General features: G+C 40.5%; 1 protein-coding gene across 1 annotated transcript in view; it reads left to right on the top strand.

Moving 5' to 3' along the window:
• The window catches only part of itgb6 (integrin, beta 6), a 64444-nt gene that overhangs the window by 19761 nt on the left and 22886 nt on the right, over positions 1 to 21797 (top strand). Inside the window, exons 8-10 of the mRNA XM_073047393.1 lie at positions 6022 to 6111; positions 18561 to 18695; positions 20459 to 20873. Of these exons, the coding sequence (XP_072903494.1) occupies positions 6022 to 6111; positions 18561 to 18695; positions 20459 to 20873 (640 nt within the window). The remainder of the gene's footprint in view (positions 1 to 6021; positions 6112 to 18560; positions 18696 to 20458; positions 20874 to 21797) is intronic.

The following is a 21797-nucleotide window of genomic DNA, read 5'->3' as shown; positions in this document are numbered from 1 at the left end:
CTGCCCAGTGATGCCAAGCTGTGGATTGTAGTCCCCTTTGAGTTCACCAATACTTTTTATATAATTAGCATAAATTTTATCTTGTGGAAGTTGGAAGACTTGTATGTTCCCACATTATCCCATATTACAAAAAAAATATTTGTGGCTGGGCATTTCATCATGGTTTACAATGGGGCATTTCAATCTCACTAATTAATTTAGAAAAATAAATTTGTAACATAGACTTTATAAATGTTAAGGTACATTTTCCACGATCTGCACCCAAACAGGCTGAGTTGTCTGGATGCTGTGAAAATTTAGTGGATGGAGCATCCGTCTGTAAGGAGACTGATCTATATTTTCAACATCCATTGTGCCTAGGAAATATTGTTCCACACTCGAGAAAACTTTCCTTGTTATGGCTTCATGTTCTTAAAGCAATGTTAGTAAAATCATGAACATGACTTCTGCCTGTTCTGTAAAACAATTTCTTAAGGTGAAGTGCTGTCGTCCAGCTATAAGAATATTCTTTGTTTTATACTCCACTGGAATCAGTTAATCCAGTAGCAACCACTCCAAAGAGTGTTTCTGCAGTTAGACAGTGCATTTGACTCATAAGATCAGAAAAATTCAAATGTGAAATCTTATTCTTTATTAGGCAGGGGTTGGTTCCTGACCTGAGGTCCACGGGCCCCTCGGTTAATGGTAAGGGTCCATGGCATAAAAGGTGTTAGAAACCCCTGGTTTAAGGTGTTATTGCTAACTAGAGTTATGTATGCCTTTGATTTATTGCACAATATTGGTGAGGCATTTTAATTAGAATCAAATTTAGTTTTTTTATTCTTCAAAAATAAATAGCTGAATTTGTTGAGACTAATAATGTGAAGGTAAAACAACAAGATGAATTATTTAGATGAAACAAAAGCTGATGGAAAAATGTTTTCTTTATCGTTGAAGTATGGGGAACAAATCCATGTGAATGACTCCTTCTCTCTGGAAAAATCCCTTTTGGACTGAGGGTTTGCACACTAGTTTCTAAGTTCATTCTTTGTTCTCGGAAATCTGTGACAAACTTGTCACCATGAAAATTACGTATTTTGTGTGGCCTTCAGATTGCTCAAGCTGTCAGAAAGCTTTTTCAGACTTTTCACGAGTCTCTGATGGCCAAAGTTATTTGGAAACAGTGAAGATTTAAATCTTTTTAAGTTATTTATTAAAAACATTATGAAACTTGAAACAAACACAAGAAAATCTGCAGATGTTGGAAATCCAAAGCAACACTTAGAACATGCAGAGGAACTCAGCAGGCCGGGCAGCATCTATGGAAAGGAATAAACACTTGATGTTTCAGGCCGAGACCGTCCATGTGGACACTTCAGTCCTGATGAAGGGTCTCGACCTGAAACATTGACTGTTTACTCTTTTCCATGGATGCTGTCTGGCCTGCTGAGTTCCTCCTGCGTTTTGTGGGTGTTGCATAAAGCTTGAAAACAGACACAAGTTTATTGAAACATTACACTTAATTAAAATAAAATTTGATAAAAGTCATCTATTTACCTTCAATTGCTTTTTTTTTAAAGGAAGTTTAGTGCCCCGTTGAAGTGTACAGGACTGTGCTATTTGTTGACGTAAAACTTAGGCTAAATATGAAGTGTATCTGGCTCCTCATTGCTATGTTATGTGAGTACACTGGGCACTGGCGAGGCCAGAAGCAGAGTGAGAGATCAGATGTGCCTGCATCTGACCTCTGACCTCTGACCTCTGCATTCCAGCATGTAGTCACAGTAGTCTGGAATGTATGGAAATGTGGCTTGTGGCTCGAGTCTAATCAGTCGTTTTGTACAGAACTGCTGTCTAACCATCACCACAGTCCGGGCCATTGCTGCAGTTGGTAATTAAATCTTTCATTTAAGGGTGAAATTATGAGGGTACAGAATCTTTATGTTCCTGTTCGGTTGAAAGGAAAGGTTAAAGGTTTGAAAGCGCCATGGTTTTCAAGGGATATTAGAAACTTGGTTCGAAAAAAGAGGGATGTCTACAATAGATATAGGCAGCATGGAGTAAAGGAATTGCTCGAGGAATATAAAGAATGTAAAAGGAAACTTAAGAAAGAGATTAGAAAAGCTAAAAGAAGTTACGAGTTTGGTTTGGCAAATAAGGTGGAAGTAAATCCGAAAGGCTTCTACAGTTATATTAAAAGCAAGAGGATAGTGAGGGATAAAATTGGTCCCTTAGAGAATCAGGGTGGTCAGCTATGTGTGGAGCCGAGGGAGATGGGAGAGATTTTGAACGATTTCTTCTCTTCGGTATTCACTAAGGAGAAGGATATTGAATGGTGTAAGGTGTGGGAAACAAGTAAGGAAGTTATGGAACCTATGACAATTAAAGAGGTGGAAGTACTGGCGCTTTTAAGAAATTTAAAAGTGGATAAATCTCCGGGTCCTGACCGGATATTCCCCAGGACCTTGAGGGAAGTTTGTGTAGAGATAGCAGGAGCTCTGACGGAGATCTTTCAGATGTCATTAGAAACAGGGATTGTGCCGGAGGATTGGCGTATTGCTCATGTGGTTCCATTGTTTAAAAAGGGTTCTAGAAGTAAGCCTGGCAATTATAGACCTGTCAGTTTGACATCAGTGGTGGGTAAATTAATGGAAAGTATTCTTAGAGATAGTATTTATAATTATCTGGATAGACAGGATCTGATTAGGAGTAGCCAGCATGGATTTGTGCGTGGAAGGTCATGTTTGACAAACCTTATTGAATTTTTTGAAGTAGTTACGAGGAATGTTGACGAGGGTAAGGCAGTGGATGTAGTCTATATGGACTTCAGCAAGGCCTTTGACAAAGTTCCACATGGAAGGTTAGTTAAGAAGGTTCAGTCGTTAGGTATTAATGCTGGAGTAATAAAATGGATTCAACAGTGGCTAGATGGGAGATGCCAGAGAGTAGTGGTGGATAATTGTTTATCGGGATGGAGGCCGGTGACTAGCGGGGTGCCTCAGGGATCTGTTTTGGGCCCAATGTTGTTTGTAATATACATAAATGATCTGGATGATGGGGTGGTAAATTGGATTAGTAAGTATGCTGATGATACTAAGGTAGGAGGTGTTGTGGATAATGAGGTGGGTTTTCAAAGCTTGCAGGGAGATTTATGCCGGTTAGAAGAATGGGCTGAACGTTGGCAGATGGAGTTTAATGCTGAGAAGTGTGAGGTTCTACATTTTGGCAGGAATAATCCAAATAGAACATACAGGGTAAATGGTAGGGCATTGAGGAATGCAGTGGAACAGAGAGATCTAGGAATAACAGTGCATAGTTCCCTGAAGGTGGAGTCTCATGTAGATAGGGTGGTGAAGAAGGCTTTTGGAACGCTGGCCTTTATAAATCAGAGCATTGAGTACAGAAGTTGGGATGTAATGTTAAAATTGTACAAGGCATTGGTAAGGCCAAATTTGGAATATTGTGTACAGTTCTGGTCACCGAATTATGGGAAAGATATCAATAAATTAGAGAGAGTGCAGAGACGATTTACTAGGATGTTACCTGGGTTTCAGCACTTAAGTTACAGAGAAAGGTTGAACAAGTTAGGTCTCTATTCATTGGAGCGTAGAAGGTTGAGGGGGGATTTGATCGAGGTATTTAAAATGTTGAGAGGGATAGATAGAGTTGACGTGAATAGGCTGTTTCCATTGAGAGTAGGGGAGATTCAAACGAGAGGACATGATTTGAGAGTTAGGGGGCAAAAGTTTAAGGGAAACACGAGGGGGTATTTCTTTACTCAGAGAGTGATAGCTGTGTGGAATGAGCTTCCTGTAGAAGTAGTAGAGGCCAGTTCAGTTGTGTCATTTAAGGTAAAATTGGATAGGTATATGGATAGGAAAGGAGTGGAGGGTTATGGGCTGAGTGCGGGTAGGTGGGACTAGGTGAGATTAAGAGTTCGGCACGGACTAGGAGGGCCGGAATGGCCTGTTTCCGTGCTGTGATTGTTATATGGTTATATGGTTATATGATACTCGTCCCATTCCAGTGCTTTATAATGCTTCACTATTCACATTGCTTATATAAAACTAACCAGTCATTTCCCCACAACTGTGCTATAAACATCAGCTGCATAATAATGCACATAGATGTGTTAAAAGTTATATTCTCACAATTGTTCAAATGAGATTAATTTCTCCATGCTGTAATTCCATTGTTTTCATTGGAGAAGCAATAAGTAGTTTAACTTTGTAAATGTGTTCCCATTAGGTACAGTTCTGTACAAATAGCTAGGGTGCCTGAGACTTCTGCATAGAACTGTAGTGATGTTATGTATTCCACTGTACTGCTGCCGCATATGACACATGTGAGTGATGATAAACCTGATTCTGATATGGGTGTCTATTGTGGACTGAGAGTGGGAAGGGGGCAGGGAGAGGGAATCATGGTTGGGAAAAGGGAGAGGGGAGGAAGCAGAGACATGAAAGAGACATTCTGTAATGATCAATGAACCAGTTGTTTGGAATTAGGTGACCTGGCCTGGTGTCTCAGGGCTGGGTGTGTCTACACCCATGCAAATCCCTTGCCCCTGGCATTCCTTCACTGCCACCTGTCCCACACCCCTCCCACGGCACTCAGCCTTCGCCATTCCCAACATCCTTAGCAAGCTCACTCTCTGCGTCACGTTGGTAAATGAGGTACTGTGCAAAAGTCTTAGGCACCTTAGCTATATATATGTGCTGAAGATTTGCACAGTACTGTATTTTGTCTCCTTAACAATCAGAGAAAACATAGGGAGTTTTTAAGCAATGTTTTACTGGAGTTTTATTATGCAGACTTGATAGTTAGCTTTTCACACTTAGCGGTTTTCTGTCTGTTGAATTAATTTAAATGTTGTTTGACTAACATTGTACTGCACCTGAACTTGAATTAATAGTGGAAGATTAAAATTCAAAGTTCAAAGTAAATTTATTTTCAAGGTGCATATGTCACCATATACAGCCCTGAGATTATTTTCTTGTGGGCATACTGCTATGACACACACCCATCCGCACCAGTTTCCGCGGTTTAGGTGCTCTAACTCCCCGGAGTATGGATAGCTGGCGTGGCCCCTTTAAAGATTCAGGACAGTCCTGCTAATTGGCAATCATGTTTTGGGTACCAAGGACTGAGCACTTAAGGAGCACCTGAACTGAGGTGAGGTGCTCAATTGTAAGCCTACTCATGATTTCGTCTGGTGTTTGTTTTGTGCTCAGTTTCTCGATCTGGGTTGAAGCCGTGTCTCAATCCCAGTCTTGGACACTCCAGCATTTGGGTCCAAACCATTCTCATCAAGAACTCTCGTCACACATACTCAATAAATCTATAGAATAATAACCATAACAGAATCAATAAAGACTGCCTAACTAGGGTGTAGAAGACTCCAAACTGGCAAATACAGGAAGAATGAAATAGCAACAAATATCGAGAATGTGAGATGACACGTCCTTGAAAGTGTATCCATAGTTTGTGGGAACATTTCAATGATGGGGCAAGTGCAGTTGAGTGAAGTTATCCCTTCTGGTTCAAGACCCTGATGGTTGAGGAGTAATGACTGTCCAAGAACCTAGTGGTGTGAGTCCTGAAGCTCCTGTACCTTCTTCCTGATGGCAACACCAAGAAGCGAGCATTAACTGCTTCTTCCTGGTGATTTCAAAGCATTTAAAAGCTACTAACCATTTTAAGGGTGACAGGATTCGGCTTCTCCAATTGTATTAATGCAGTTTGGGAGATGATGCAACAATACATAAGTTTAATAACAACATTAAATCCTAATTAATATGAACAGATGGAAAACACCTGCAAGACAGTAACACATTTCAAACCAAAGGAAATGTCAAAGAACTCATCAATCTCACAGAGAATTCTTTCCCCAATGATGTCTGGGATTTTGTCATAATGATTACTTTTATTTGTAGATTTCTAGCTATTTTTGAAAATAAAGTCTTATTACGCAACAATGTATCTTACCAATGCACACTAATATTTTAAAAATAAACTCACATTCTTATTGTTTCCTTGTAGAATTATGCCAAACTTATACCCGGTGCTACAGTGGAAACTCTCGCAAATGATTCTAGAAATATCCTTCAGTTGATAATTAAAGCATATAAGGTAAGTGCTTGTATTTTCAACAATTCCCATACAAGCCAAATGGCCATAGTGTTCAGTAAAAGCATTTATTTCTTAATGAATTTCTTCATAGATATTCAGGTTTGATGTTAAATCTGTCATCAGCCTTGGAATACAGGTCTGACTATTGACTACGTTCTCTGGGAAGTGTGCCCGATGTCTATGGCAGCAGATGGACAATGTTTAGATTCTCACAACATGGTGGGAGTGAAGGGCTAATCAACTGGAAGGTGCAGAGTTTTGATCAATGGGGAACTACTACAGATCAAGAAGGGAAATAATCCCTATCAAAAGATAATCATCAGAAGCATAGATAAGAGGAGCCTGAGATAAATGATTTGCTTATCGCAGAGGCAAAAGTTAAGAGGCAGAGGAAGTGCAAGTTTCCTTGTGTATCCATTATTTGCTGACAATTAAATGCTACAATTGTTATCTGAACTTTCTCTTGCTGTTAGCTTTAGCTTGCAGCTCTGGCATTGGTCATCATTGGTTTGATTATCAGAATCAGGTTTAATATCACTGGCATATGTCGCTAAATTTGTTAACTTTGTGGTGACAGCACAATGTGATACATAATACGTCCTGATGACGGGGGTCCTTAATGATGGATGCTGTCTTTTTGAGACATGGCTCTTTAAGATGTCCTAGATACTGTACAGGCTATTGCCTGTGATGAAGCTGAGTAAGATGACAAATATCTGCAGTTTACTTCGATCCTATGCAGTAGCCCACCACCACCCCCGCCCCCATATCAGATGATGATGTAGCCAGTTAGAACGCTCTCCACGTTACATCTGTAGGAATTTACAAGTATTTTAGGTGGCATACCAAATCTCCTCAACTTCCTAATGAAATAGGAAGTCATGCCTTCTTCATTGTTGCATTGAAATATTGCGTCCAGATTAGATCCTCAGAGATATTGACACCCACGAATTGTTGAGGTTGCTCATGGTTTCCACTTCTGGTCCTTCTATGAGGACTGATGTGTGTTTCCTCATCTTAACCTTTCTGAAGTCCACATTGACCTTATTTGGTTATTATTAGACATTAATATTTATAATTTGAGACACCAAGTCCTCAGGTGGTTACAGGTTGTGTGATTATTTAAAATGGTTGAATAAGCATGGTATCCTCCTGCCATTTAACTAGCTGTTTATCTAGTACCTGCTAGGTGTACATGTTTAAAATCAGTCCCCCAGTTTCCATTTATAATAGCAAAACAGTTTGCATTTACCTTGTCAATTTTTTAAAGAAATTTATACATTTCTATGAGCACACCTCGGTTTCTTCTCTTGGGGAATTAATCTGCTAAACTTTGGTTGTACTCCTGTATCACAAATATATCCTTCCTTAGACCGGGAAACCAAACAAGTCCCTTGATGTTCCAGATGCTCTCTTATAAGAGTCCTCACCAGGACATCTTCACTCTTCTACTCAATTGCAAAGGTCAACAATATATTTGCTTTCCTAATTGTTTATCATATCTGTATGTTAACTTTCAGAGATTCATGTATAAGCTCAGGAAGTTTTTTTTTAAATTTGTGGATGACATTTTTCTTACTGCCCTTGTCCTTAATGCTAGAGTTCACAAAGCTAAGAGACAAAATGTCGAACATTACAGAACAGTACAGGCCCTTCGGCCAGCAACATTCTGCCAATCTTTTTACTATCTTTGAGATCAATCTAACCCTTCCCTCCTACACAGCCCTCTCCTGCCTTATTTATATTCCCCATAACCTTTCCTTTCACACACTGACTAATCAAGAACCTATCAACCTCCGCTGTAAATATACCCAGTATAAGATCACAAGGTGTTGGAGCAGAATTAGGCCATTTAGCCCAAGGTAGGGATGGGAGATGAGTCATAGGTTTGATTTCTGACCTGTGATGGCATCAGGTGTCCTCGTATTGTTGAATCTGCACTTGTCGAGACAAATGGGGAATATTCACACATTCTTTGCTTGTTGATGATGTGACTTTCAACAGCCTGGAGGTTGTTTAGACACCACAGAATTCCCAGCCTCTGAATACTTCTGAAGCATGTCTGGCTAGTCTTCATCAGTTTCTGGTCAGTGGGGAGGGACTCAAACTCAGAACTAGCTTAATCGTCACTGACATGTGTCGACAGATATGTTGTTTTGCAGCAGTAGTACGATGCAGTACATTTAGAAATTACTATACGTTACAGAAGGAAATATACTGTAATGCAAAAAGAGACCAAAAAGTTAAGTAACACACACAAAATGCTGGAGGAACTCAGCAGGCCGGGCAGCATCAATGGAAAAATAATACAGTTGTCGTTTCAGGCCGAAACCCTTCAGAAGGACAATTTTCGATAGATGTTGCCTGGCCTTGCTTGAGTTCCTCCAGCATTTTGTGTGTGTTGCTCCAATTTCCAGCATCTGCAGATTTTCTCTTGTTTGTCAAAAAAATTGGGGTTGTCTTCATTGGTGCATGGTCCGTTCAGAAGTCTGATGGTGGAGGGGAAGAAACAGTTTCTACAATGTTGAGTGTATGGTAATGGGAAGAGGACATGGCCTGGATGGTGAGGGTCCCAAATGATGGGTATTGCCTTTATTGAGGCATCACCTTTTGAAGGTGGTAGGGAGTCTAGTGTCCATGATGAGCTGAATGAGTCCACTGATCCCGTGCATTGGCACCTCCATACCCAGGTGCTATCTGTGAGTATTAAGGGTAAGCGATTAGACTTTTGTGTTTATGGCCATTGCCTACACGTGTATGACTCAGATATAAACAATTTCCTCAGCAATACAACCAGAATAATTGTTTGCTTTATAGCAGGGGTTCCCAATTTTTTTTATGCCATGTACCCCTACCATTAACCAAGGGGCCCGTGGACCCCAGGTTGGGAACCCCTGCCTTATAGACTTTGCTGTATACAGTATTCCCCTCCATTCATTTGTTTGAGTATTTTGAATTGGCGGAAGACTAGCTTATGTGACAGAACTTCCAGACATTCAGGACTTTTTGGTTTGTCTATTTGTCTGCTGCCTTCATATTCCTACAGCGTGACAGTGCCGTGTTCAAGATCAGTGTCAGCCAGAATGCTGAGTGGGATATTCTGCAGCCTCTTCATTCCATTAGCTGCTTACTTGTCCACTATTACTCAGACTTCACGCGACAGAACGTTGAGCTGATCTTTTGCCCTTGGGGTGTTTGCTGCGTGCTGTTGTATATTATACCTGCTCTTTAACACGAATGTGGATACCTGGTTCAGCTTTGTCACGTTAAGAATTCATTTTTAGAAGTGCCTAGAACTCACTGTAATGTGCGAAAGGGAGTAATATATACTTCAGTTAGTTACTCCTTGGTGATTGAAAAATAAGCGCAACTTTATCACAAAATTGTCACAAAGTTTGTGTTGCTTTGTATGGTGTAGCCCGGGAAGTGGGGGGGTGGCGGGAACGTGAGTCTGTCCATTTGGGGGCTGGGGTTGGGATCAATCTTGCAACGTGGGCAGCCCTGAGTTGGTATCACCTGATGGAGCTCTTGAAGCACACAAGCTTCCACACGATGTCAACGTGTTGATCTGGGTCATGGAGGATTGTCACAGAATGAAAGGAGGCCATTCAGCCTGTTGATTCTATTCTAGATCTGTGCAAGAGAAATTCCTCTTCTGACGGTATTCCAAACTACTGTTTTGTTTTGTAACTTCAAAACATTAAACTAATTCAAAGGAAGATAAGGGAATCTGACAATGCAGGTCCAACCTTGTGTTTACTTTAAGCAAGGCACGCACACACCATGTGGTACTGTGATGACATATGCAATTTCTGTATTCATACATATAACTCATAATCAATTACTTCAACAAAAAAAGAATGCTTAATCAACCGATAAGTATACAAAATTACTCACATATTACTTAAATATTAAATACACAACACTCTCCTTGGTCTGAAAATACTTTACCTTCATTTACTAATCTAGCTACCCATAGGATTCCATTATTGAATCTTCCTCAGCTGCAGAACACACAAGACATTAAGCACTTACAACATTTAAATGTTTTTCTTCATGTCACATTTGTTCCTTCAGCCATTCTGTGTCCACTAGTTTTTGACACCTTTACCAATTTTGTCACTACTTTTGTAGATACTTCCATATGTTTAAATGCCTGTCTCCTATCCACGCGTGGAAGTTTGCTGCAAAGGCAGAACAACTGAGCTGGAATTCCAGATCTTACTCCCTGAAGCTCTTTTAGCAGCAGTGTTACACCTTGCAGCCATTCGCTTCTTATGGTATTGGAGCTAATCTACAAATTGACTGAGAAACAAAACAATTCATGTCATCTCTGATCCCCTAACCTTAGCCACAGAACTGCAAGACACACTTTCAGAGACCAACCTCCAAATTGTTAACCTGTTCACTGCAGCATTTAGGCGAATGGGCTTTACATGAAGCATCTGCAATATTTTGGTCCTCAAATGTGTAGAATGAAAGCATTGCCAGCATTACCATTATTTAAAATTTGGCATTACCAATCTCAGATATGTTTTTGATACATCATAGTGTTTGACAAGATACTGTGGATTTAAGAGTCAACCATAATGCCACGTTTTGGCCGCCTATACATAGTATTGAAATGTGAATGTAACTAACAATTAAATTAAAAGTTCAAAGTGAATTTTATTATCAAGGTATACATATGTCTCCATATACAACTCTTGAGATTCATTTTCCTGTGGGCAAACCAATAAATCTATAGAATAGTAACCATAACAGAATCAATGAACTCCCAACTAAGACATTCAAACAGAGTGCAGAATACACTAAACTGCAAATACAAAAAGAAGAAATAATAATAATACATAAATAAATAAATAAGAAATAAATACCAAGAACATGAAATGAAGATGACAAGTGTGGTGTTACAAGTCTTTACATAACTCTTGCAGCCATCCTTTATTGCTTTGTATCATCCAGTGGATCTACGTAAAATTGGGACAGCGTTAAACCTTTCCAAATAGATTCTTCTGCCCTTGGAATTCCCACCAAGGTAAAGCTGAAATTTTATCTTCTCCTTGTCATCAGGAGCTTGACTGCTTGATAAGCCATCACTTGTTGAAACACGAATTAAGCAGCAGATTTGCCCTTTATTTTCCAGCCAATTGTAGGTGGTATTCTTTTGTGCTCATACACCACAGGCAGTTTTGTAAAGACATCTGCCCTTGTTAAAATAGCATCCAGGTGCAATTTCATCTTTTAGCACTTCGGCTGGTGGTGCTGCTCAGTAACATATGCTTAAAATCAAACAATTACTCTTCTGTGATGTTCATTGAGGTGTCTTTCATGATCTGATTCACAGTCTGCAGGTAAGAAAAGCAGCAGGTTTGTACAAGCCTATTTTTTATTTGGAATTAGCACTTTTGGAGAATTATTCAACACAAACATGCTTATAGCAACTACATACCAAAGATATACTTCCCAAAGATCCTGGTGCCAGAATCAGGGATGTCTCGGATCGGATCCATTGCATTCTCAAGGGCGAGCAGCCAGAAGTCTTGCTACATGTTGGCTCCAAAGGCGGAAGATCCCAATGGAGTACCTGGTAAGGCTCTGAAAACCAGTGCCAACCAACAAGCAGGAGTACTCAAGGACATTTTCAACCTCTCACTTTTATGGGTGGAAGTTCCCACTTGCTTCAAAAAGGCTACAATTACACCAGAGCCTGAAGAAAAATAATGTGGGCTGAATTAACGACTATCGTCCAGTAGCACTCGCATCGACAGTGATGAAATGCTTTGAGAGGCTGGTCATGACTAGACTGAACTCCCGCCTCAGCAAGGACCTGGACCCACTGCAATTTGCCTATTGCCACAATAGGTCAACGGCAGACGCAATCTCAATGGCTCTCCACACGGCTTTAGACCACCAGGACAACACAAACACCTACGTCAGGATGCTGTTCATCAACTATAGCTCAGCATTTAATACCATCATTCCCACAATCCTGATTGAGAAGTTGCAGAACCTGAGCCTCTTTACCTCCCTCTGCAATTGGATCCTCAACTTCCTAACCGGAAGACCACAATCTGTGCGGTTTGGTGATAACATATCTCCTTGTGATGATCAACACTGGCACACCTCAGGGGTGTGTGCTTAGCCCACTGCTCTACTCTCTATATACACATGATTGTGTGGCTAGGCATAGCTCAAATACCATCTACAAATTTGCTGACGATACAGCCATTGTTGGTAGTATCTCAGGTGGTGACTAGAGGGTGTACAGGAGTGAGATATGCCAACTAGTAGAGTGGTGCCACAGCAACAACCTGGCACTCAACATCAGTAAGCTGAAAGAACTGATTATGGACTTCAGAAAGGGTAAGACATAGAAACATAGAAAACCAACAGCACAATACAGGCCCTTCGGCCCACAAATCTGTGCCAAACATGTCCTTACCTTAGAACTCCCTAGGCTTACCCATAGTTCTCTGTTTTTTCTAAGCTCCATGTACCTATCCAGGAGTCTCTTAAAAGACCCTATTGTTTCTGCCTCCACCACCACTGCTGGCAGCCCATTCCACGCACTCAGCACTCTCTGCGTAAAAAACTTACTCCTGACATCTCCTCTGTACCTCCTTCCAAGCACCTTAAAACTGTGCCCTCTCATATTAGCCATTTCAGCCTTGGGATAGCCTCTGACTATCCACACGATCAATGCCTCTCATTATCTTGTACACTTCTATTAGGTCACCTCTCACCCTCCATCGCTCCAAGGAGAGAAGGCCGAGTTCACTCAACCTATTCTCATAAGGCATGCTCCCCTATCCAGGCAATATCCTTGTAAATCTCCTGTGCACCCTTTCTATGGTTTCCATGTCCTTCCTGTAGTGAGGTGACCAGAACTGAGCACAGTACTCCAAGTGGGGTCTGACCAGGGTCCTACATAGCTGCAACGTTACTTCTCGACTCTTAAACTCAATCCCATGGTTGATGAAGGCCAATGCACCGTAAGCCTTCTTAACCACAGAGTCCACCTGCGCAGATGAAGGAACACATGCCAGTCCTCATAGAGGGATCAGAAGTGGAGAGAGTGAGCAGTTTCAAGTTCCTGGGTGTCAAGAACTCTGAGGATCTAACCTGGACCCAACATATCAATGTAGCTATAAAGAAGGCAAGACAGCGGCTATACTTCATTAGGAGTTTGAAGAGATTTGGCATGTCAACAAATACACTCAAAAATTTCTATAGTTGTACCGTGGAGAGCATTCTGACAGGCTGCAGAAGGTTGTAAATCTAGTCATTTCTATCTTGGTACTAGCTTACAAAGTACCTAGGTATTCTTCAAGGAGCAGTGTCTCAGAAGGCATTATTAAGGACCTCCAGCACCCAGGGCATGCCCTTTTCTCACTGTTACCATCAGGTAGGAGATACAGAAACCTGAAGGCACACACTCAGTGATTCAGGAACAGCTTTTTCCTCTCTGCCATCCAATTCCTAAATGGTCATTGAACCTTTGGACACAACTTCACTTTTTTTTAATATACAGTATTTCTGTTTTTGCATTTTTTTTATCTATTCAATGTACGTATACCTCTTGTGTAATGAACCAGAATTGGTTAGAGAGCTTAAGATAAATGAACCCTTGGGGCAAGCGGTCATAATATGATCAAATTCACCCTGAAATTTGAGAAGGAGAATTACAGAGGTATGAGAGAGGAGTTGGTGAGAATTGATTGGAAAAGAACACTGGCAGGGATGACAGCAGAGCAGCAATGGCTGGAATTTCTGGAAGCAATTCGAAAGGCACAGGATATGTATGTCTCAAAGACCATAAGATATAGGAGCAGAAGTAGGCCATTCAGCCCATCGAGTCTGCTCCACCATTCAATCATAGGTTAATCCAATTCTTCCAGTTATCCCCACTGCCCTGCCTTCTCCTCATACCTTTAGATGCCCTGGCTATTCAAGAACCCATCTATCTCTGCCTTAAATGCGCCCAAAGACTTGGCCTCCACAGCCATCCGTGGCAATAAATTCCACAGATTTACCACCTCTGACTAAGGTAATTTCTCCTGCATCTCTCTTCTAAATGGACGTCCTTCAATCCTGAAGCTGTGCCCTCTTGTCCTAGACTCCCCTACCATGGGAAATAACACTGCTATATCTAATCTGTTCAGGCCTTTTAAGAGGAAGAGGTATTCTGAAGGCAAGATGACACAACCCTGGCTAACAAGAGAAGTCAAAGCTAACATAAAAGCCAAAGAAAGGGCATATACTAGAGCAAAAATTAGTGGGAAGTTAGAGGATTGGGAAGCTTTTAAAAACCAACAGAAGTATTAAAAAAGTCATTAAGAAGGTAAAGATGCAATATGAAAGTACACTAGCCAATAATATTAAAGAGGATACCAAAAGATTCTTCAGATACATAAAGTGTAAAAGAGAGGCAAGAGCAGATATCGGATTGCTGGAAAACATTGCTGGAGAGATAATAATGGGGGACAAGGAAATGGTGGATGAACTGACTAAGCATTTTGCATCAGTCTTCACTGTGGAAGACACTAGCAGAATGGTGGAAGTTCCTGGTGTCAGGGAGCATGAAGAGTGTGAAGCTCCCTTTACTAGGGAGAAGTTTCTTGGAAAACTGAAAGGTCCAGAGGTAGATAAGTCAACTGGACCAAATGGTGTACACCCAAGGGTTCTGAAAGAGGTAGATGAAGAGATTGTCAAGGCATTATTAATGATCTTTCAAGAATTACTAGATTCTGGAATGATTCTGGAGGACTGGAAAATTGCAAATGTCACTCCACTGTTTAATAAGGGAGAGAGGCAGTAGAAAGGAAACTATAGGCCAGTTAGTCTGACCTCAGTGGTTGAGAATATGTTGGATTCGATTGTTAAGGATGTGGCTTCAGGGTGCTTGGAGGCACATGCTAAAATAGGCCTAGGTCAGCATGGTTTCCTCAAGGGAAAACTTGCCTGGCAAATCTGTTGGAATTCTTTGAAGGAATAACAAGCAGGATAGACAAAGGAGAATCAGTTGATGTTGTGTACTTAGATTTCCAGAAGGCCTTTGAAAAGGTGCCATACGTGAGGCTGCTTAACAAGCTGCAAGCCCATGATATTGCGGGAAATAACCTAACATGAATAAAACAGTGGTTGATTGGGAAGAGGCAAAGAGCCGGAATAAAGGGAGCCTTTTCCGGCAGGCTGCTGGTGACCAGTGGAGTTCCACAGGCATCTGTGTTGGGATCGATTCTTTTTACGTTGTATCTCAATAAATTGGATGATGGAATTGATGGCTTTGTTGCAAAATTTGCAGGTGATATGAAGATAAGTGGAGGGGCAGGTAATTTTGAGGAAGTAGAGAGGCTGCAGAAGGACTTAGATTAGGAGTGTTTATAAAGCACTGATGAGGCCTCACTTCGAGTATTGTGAGCATGTTTGAGCCCCTTATCTTAGAAAGGATGTGCTGAAACTGGAGAGGATTCAAAGAAGGTTCACAAAAATGATTCTAGGATTAAATGGCTTGTCATATGAAGAGCATTTGATGTCTCTGGGCCTGTATTCACTGGAAATAAGAATGTGGGGTGACTTAATTGAAACCTATCGAATGGTGAAAGGCCTTGACAGAGTGGATGTTGAGAAGGTGTTTCCTATGGTAGGAAAGTCTAAGACCAGAGGACGTGGCCTCAGAATAGAGGGGCACCCTGTTAGAATGGAGATGAGGAGGAATCCTTAGCCAGGGAGTGGTAAATCTGTGGAATTCACTGCTACAGGCAGGTGTGGAGGTCATGTCCTTATGTATATTTAAGGCAGAGGTTGCTAGATTCTTGATTGGTCAGGGCAAGAAGGGAAATGGGGGAGGGGGGCAAGGCAGGAGGTTGGGGCTGAGGGGGAAAAAAGGATCAGCCATGATGAAATAGCAGAGCGGTCTCAATGGGCCAAATGGCCTAATTCTGCTCCTAGACCTTATGTTTTATGACATTGTTGTCTTCCCTGAAGTAATTGTTAATATGCGAAGAATTGTTGCATGACCCTGAAAATCCTTAGTTCCAAGTTGAACACAAGTGCACCAAAATATTTTACAAGTATGATACATACAATTAATATTGTTATTTTCCTGTAAAGAAACTTGAAGAGGGCTAAATTTAATTTGTCCAGAATTCAGATGGTATTGTTTGATTAAGCACAGTGTCTTACTTACATGGAAAATTGGAAAACTGACCAAATGAAGAATCCCATAGAAGGTGGCATTTGCAGAAATGGAAAGCACTGATGAAGGTTCCGCTTTGTTGATGCCCTGTTTGTGGATTTTGAAAATCTGTTTAACAATGGATTTCTGAGCAAAATTGGAACTGATCAGATCAAAAGGGAAGTTGCTCGGTGTTATGAAATTGGGAGAGGTGGAGAACACAGAGTAATCATGTATTATTGCTTTCTAGACTGTAGGGATCAGAATCAGTGTTAATATCATGGGCATGTAGCGTGAAATTTGTTGTCTTTGTGGCAGCGGTACAATGCAAAACATAATAATAGAAAAAAACAGTGAATTACAGTATGTCATACAGTTTATATATTTTAAATAGTTGAATTAAATAAGTAGTGCAAAAAAAAGTTTTGAGTTAGTGTTACCAACATGAGATGAAGGGGCTCGGCATGAAATGTCGACTGTTTACTCTTTTCCATGGATGGTACCTGGCCTGATTTCCTCCAGCATTTTGTGTGTGTTGCTGAGTGAGTTAGTGTTCATGGGCTCAATGTTCATTCAGAAATCCGATGGCAGAGGGGAAGAGGCTATTCCTAAAACACTGAGAGTGTGTGCCTTCAGGCTCCTGTACCTCCTTCCTGATGGTAGCAATGAGAAGAGGGCATGCTCTGGGTGATGGGGATGTTTAATGCTGGATGCCACCTTTTTGAGGAAATGTATCGTTTTGTCATTTGAAACCTTTATTAGATCTATTATTAATTTTGACATTTGCAGATGATACAGAACTTGTAAATATGGTAAACTAGACCAGATGGGCATGAATTAGTGAAATAGGCAGACACATAATTATAGACAAAATTCCATAAGACCGTAGGAGGAGAAGTAGGCCATTTGGCCTATCGAGTCAGCTGTGCCATTCAGTCATGGGCTGATCAAATTCAAGGCAGATGAATTTGGGAAGAAAATTGTGAGAAGGCAACGTGAAGCACATATAGATTCGATACCTTGGAAATGATGCTGAAAGAGAACGTATAGATGAGATGTGAAAAAATAAAACACTAGCAGTGAAGCTACTTTAGTGTGTTCTGGAGCAGAGAAAATCAAACAAGAATTGACATGTTGAAAACCATGAGAGGGTTTCTAAGAGCAGATAAGAAAAGCTGTCTGCAATTGCACAAATGAGAATACAGATCAAAGCATCGGTAAAAGAAGCTAGGTGTCAAGCTGCAAAAATTATTACTGCCTGATTTGGTGAAAGTGAATTTAATAACCACTTTCAGAAGAGAGCTGGGTGAGTATTTCATTTGGGGAAGAATTTTGCAGAGCTTTGGAGTAAGAGCAAATGAAACTAGAACTACTGAAGAGCTCACTCAAAGAATCAATGTGGTTCATTCAGTGTTTAGTTTTGCTTATTTTAATATTTTTAATATATTGGCATTCTGGTGTAATGTAATAATTAATTCCATCAGAAGCAGTCTTAAATGTCTTTGTATTTAGAGATAGGTTAACGCTCTTATAACCTCACAGATTGTTTTTTGGGACTGGTTACCGGAACATTCTGGAGCTGGAGCACTAGCAGTGTAGCGGTTACTTTAAAACAAACCTTAACCACTGAGAGGCTGAGTACGGGAGTTGACAGCGTATGACGCACTTCCAAATAACTAGGTTCCAATTCGACAAAAGTTTGTTCGATCCCAAAACCAGTAAAGATGAATGATCTTGTATAGCGATTTAAAAAAAAACTAAACAAAACTAAATTGGAGATACAGCGAAAAAGGAGTGATTAGCATTCAAATTAAGTGTAGCTAAGCAGTCAACAAAAATTATCATTCCTCAGCTCACTCCCTCTCAATTAAACTAAGACAAAGGGTGAATATAGAACTACATTCCTTTACTTCTAGCTCACCCCACCCCTTGTTACAATTCACTGTAACCCATAATAAAAACGCAATACAAAATAAAATACAGACAGAAAATAGATAAATAGAATGCTGCAATATACAGATATGAACACAATCCAGTGCGTCAACTAATTTCAAGATCAGGAGGCCCCAGGGAAAATGAGGTTAGGAATTCATACCAAGTAGCAAAGTTGTAAGGACAATGTTGGAGCAAGTTTAGGGCAGAAGGTCAAATCAAGGACATTTCACACTAGCTATCCAGCAGGGAAGGAAGAAAGAACAAAATTGACATGGATGAGACAAATGCATCCCTTATGTTGTAAGATTCTGTGAATTCTTTCCTGTTCTTTCAGGAGCTACGATCTGAGGTGGAACTGGAAGTTACTGGGGATACAGAAGGGGTGCAGTTTGTATTCACGGCTATCTGCCAAAATGGCACTGTCTTTCCCGGAGAAAAGAAATGTTCTCATCTCTACGTCGGAGAGAAGGTATAGTTTTTCTATTTCAGTAACAAATCTGCCATAGATTTGATTGTGAGGGGCACACTATTTAGTACTGCCACACTCTTGCCAATGTCTCCAACGCTACCTAGTGACAAACATTGCGATAGAAAAGGATTCAGTAGTAAATTGTAACTCCTCCAGGTTCAGAGGTTCATATCAGGGCTAACAACCCTGACTGGTAAAACAAAATTGTTATGGAAACGGCAAAGAAGAATCCTTCTACATCTGTGTGCAACGGTTTTCCTGAGTCTCCTCTGGGACTTGCAAGACTGATAGTAGTGAAAACCGAGAGGAAGTTTCTGACCTGCTGAAAGAAGCCCTGAACATCACCAGAGATGAAGAGCTTTCATTGCTGCCCTAAACACCAGTGGCATAATGGGCAGTAAGTAAGGAAAGTAAATTGCCAATATATACACGAGTGACTTGGCACATTACTCAGTGATTTTATTTACCCGAAGTGATATCCTTACACTTCTGTCAAAATAATGAATATTTACTTTAACTTGGGAAATTAGTGCAGTCATGTAGTAAACCCTGTTGAAAGGACAATACTGTGAGCAAGTGGATGCCCAAATTGCTTCCATTAACAAGTCCGCAGTAGTAGAAGGAATTTCAAGTTCATGATATGAGAATACTTTAATATTTTTAAACATCTGCAAAATATGCGAAGCCTTGTATAACCGTTCATAAACAAAGCCAGAGGAGAAAGAGAAAGCACTTACACTGGCCCACTGTGAGCTGGAACTGCACACTGTGCTGGTGGTTGGATACAGGTACACCTGACCTTTCATTGCAATCTGGACAGTGCTGAGTCCAAAGGAATGTTGTAACTCACTAAGGCAAAACCTAAATATACCACGTATTATTTGCCACCTTTGCACCAAGCATGACTTTACTAAAGCAACTCCATTTCTCTGATTGGGATTACTGGACAAAATTGCAAAAAATAAATTTAGCTATTTTTATTGTATTTGTTTTTTTAGATTACTAAACAGAAGTTTAATTTGTTTTAGAATTATTTTCTTACTTTTTAATTACATTGAGTTGAATTATTTTCAAATGTCTGTGTATCAGAAGCTGTCAGAGGCAGTGCTCAAGGCCAGGGCCCAGCATGCATTGCACAGAGGCCCGGTCACTCCTCACAACCCTGTCTGCTTCACAGGATGGCCAGGGAGCTGAGGTCTTGAGATTGTTAGCCACTGTTAGCCACAAAGGAGTAGTTTATAGTTGGGGCAAGCGAGTTGGTATGAGAATGTTTATTTACAGTCATTGAGTCATAGAGCACAACAGCACAGAAAGAAATCCTTAGGACCATCAAGTCCATGCCAACCTGTTTTTTCTGCCTAGTTCCATCTACCCAAACCGAGACCACAGCCTTCCATACGCCCCTCATCCAGGCACCTATTCAAAGTTTGCTTAAGCATTGCAATTGAACCCACATCTACCACTTCCACCGGCAGCTCATTCCTTACTCTCAGCACCCTCTGGGTGAAGAAGTGCTCACTTGGATTCCCCTTAAATATCTCACCTTTCACCCTAAATCTGTGATATATCATAGTTTAGGTTGAAAACTGAAACCTATATCACAATAATATGATGATACAACATATGACATAAACATAAAAATATAATCCTGAAATATGTATTTAACTCACAAGACATAATTGGTAACTACATGAATGCCACATTTTTATTTCTTTACCTTTTGAAATTAGATGTTAATCTACTGTATATTTTTATTTAAGTAGGTTTCCTTCAACATGACTGTTGAGTTGACTGAATGCTTGAAGGAATCTAAGCATATTGTGGTAAAACCTCTAGGATTCCAAGATACGCTGGAGATTGAAGTACGGTCTGCCTGCAGGTGTGGCTGTCAAGCAAATACAGAGCACAATAGTTCACGATGTAATGACAGTGGCTCTCATCAGTGTGGTGTGTGCATTTGCAATGCTGGACGATTTGGGCCTCATTGTGAATGTGCGGAGGAAAGTATAAACTTTGGCATCTGCAAGTATAGTGCAGAGAACATTTCCTGCAATGGTCGTGGTGACTGCTACTGTGGGCAGTGTGCCTGTTATCCATCTGAGTTTGGGCAGATTTATGGTACCTACTGTGAATGCGATAACTTCTCCTGTGTTCGATCTAATGGGCTTCTGTGTGGAGGTATGTAAAATTTTATTCTGAATTCCTTCTCTAATCCACATCTCCTTTTCCCTTATCTCCTTGCCTACCTATCACCTCTCTCTGGTGCTCCTCCCCTTTTTTCATTCTTCCGTGGCCCTCTGTCCTTTCCTTTTAGATTCCCCCTTCTCCAGCCCTGTATCTCTTTCACCAATCAACTTCTCAGCTCTTTACTTTAGTCCTTCCCCCTCCCAGTTTCACCTATCACCTTGTGTTTCTTCCTCCCCTCCCTTCTAACCCTGACTCATCATCTTTTTTTCTCCAGTCCTGCTGAAGGGTCTCGGCATGTAACATCAACTGTACTCTTTTCCACAGATGCTGCCTGGCCTGCTGAGTTCCTCCAGCATTTTGTGTCTCTTATTCTTTAGACAGTTTGACATCTATGCAACATGATTTTTTTCCCCAAACCATAGTTAAACAGAAATATTCTCAACATGAATGCCCAGTGTAGAGCTGAAATAAACAAAGGCAGAAATTGTATCAACTGCTGAAACAATTGAGAAGTCTACAGTGCTGACAAGTGATTGCTGAGATTGCATAAAAAGTTTTGTCTATTGTGTTCTTACTTTTTGGGTCGAATGTTTCAATGAAGCTGAATCATTAAGAGGATACGATCTTTAGTTTTTTACTTGTTTGGTTACAAAGTATTTCTTGTCAAATAAATTCTTAAAATTCATGATCAAATTTAATTATTTTATGCAATGCAACACTTTAGCATTTAACGTACCAATTAATATGCTGTAGGCTTTAATTTGTAGATTACTGATGTCTCCATGTTATTGACCCAATAAAATTCACAATTTTTTTTTCCAATTACTATTGACATAGAGGAATATTGGATTCAATTTCCTCAATTTGAAGACATTGATGTTCTCTGCATTATTCATTTCTTTCATGTGCTATTCT

This window comes from Hemitrygon akajei, chromosome 5 (genome assembly GCF_048418815.1).
Source record: "Hemitrygon akajei chromosome 5, sHemAka1.3, whole genome shotgun sequence".
NCBI classification, from domain to species: domain Eukaryota; kingdom Metazoa; phylum Chordata; class Chondrichthyes; order Myliobatiformes; family Dasyatidae; genus Hemitrygon; species Hemitrygon akajei.
The sequence above is the reverse complement of the archived record's forward strand: the minus strand, read 5'-3'. Positions and strand labels throughout refer to the sequence as shown.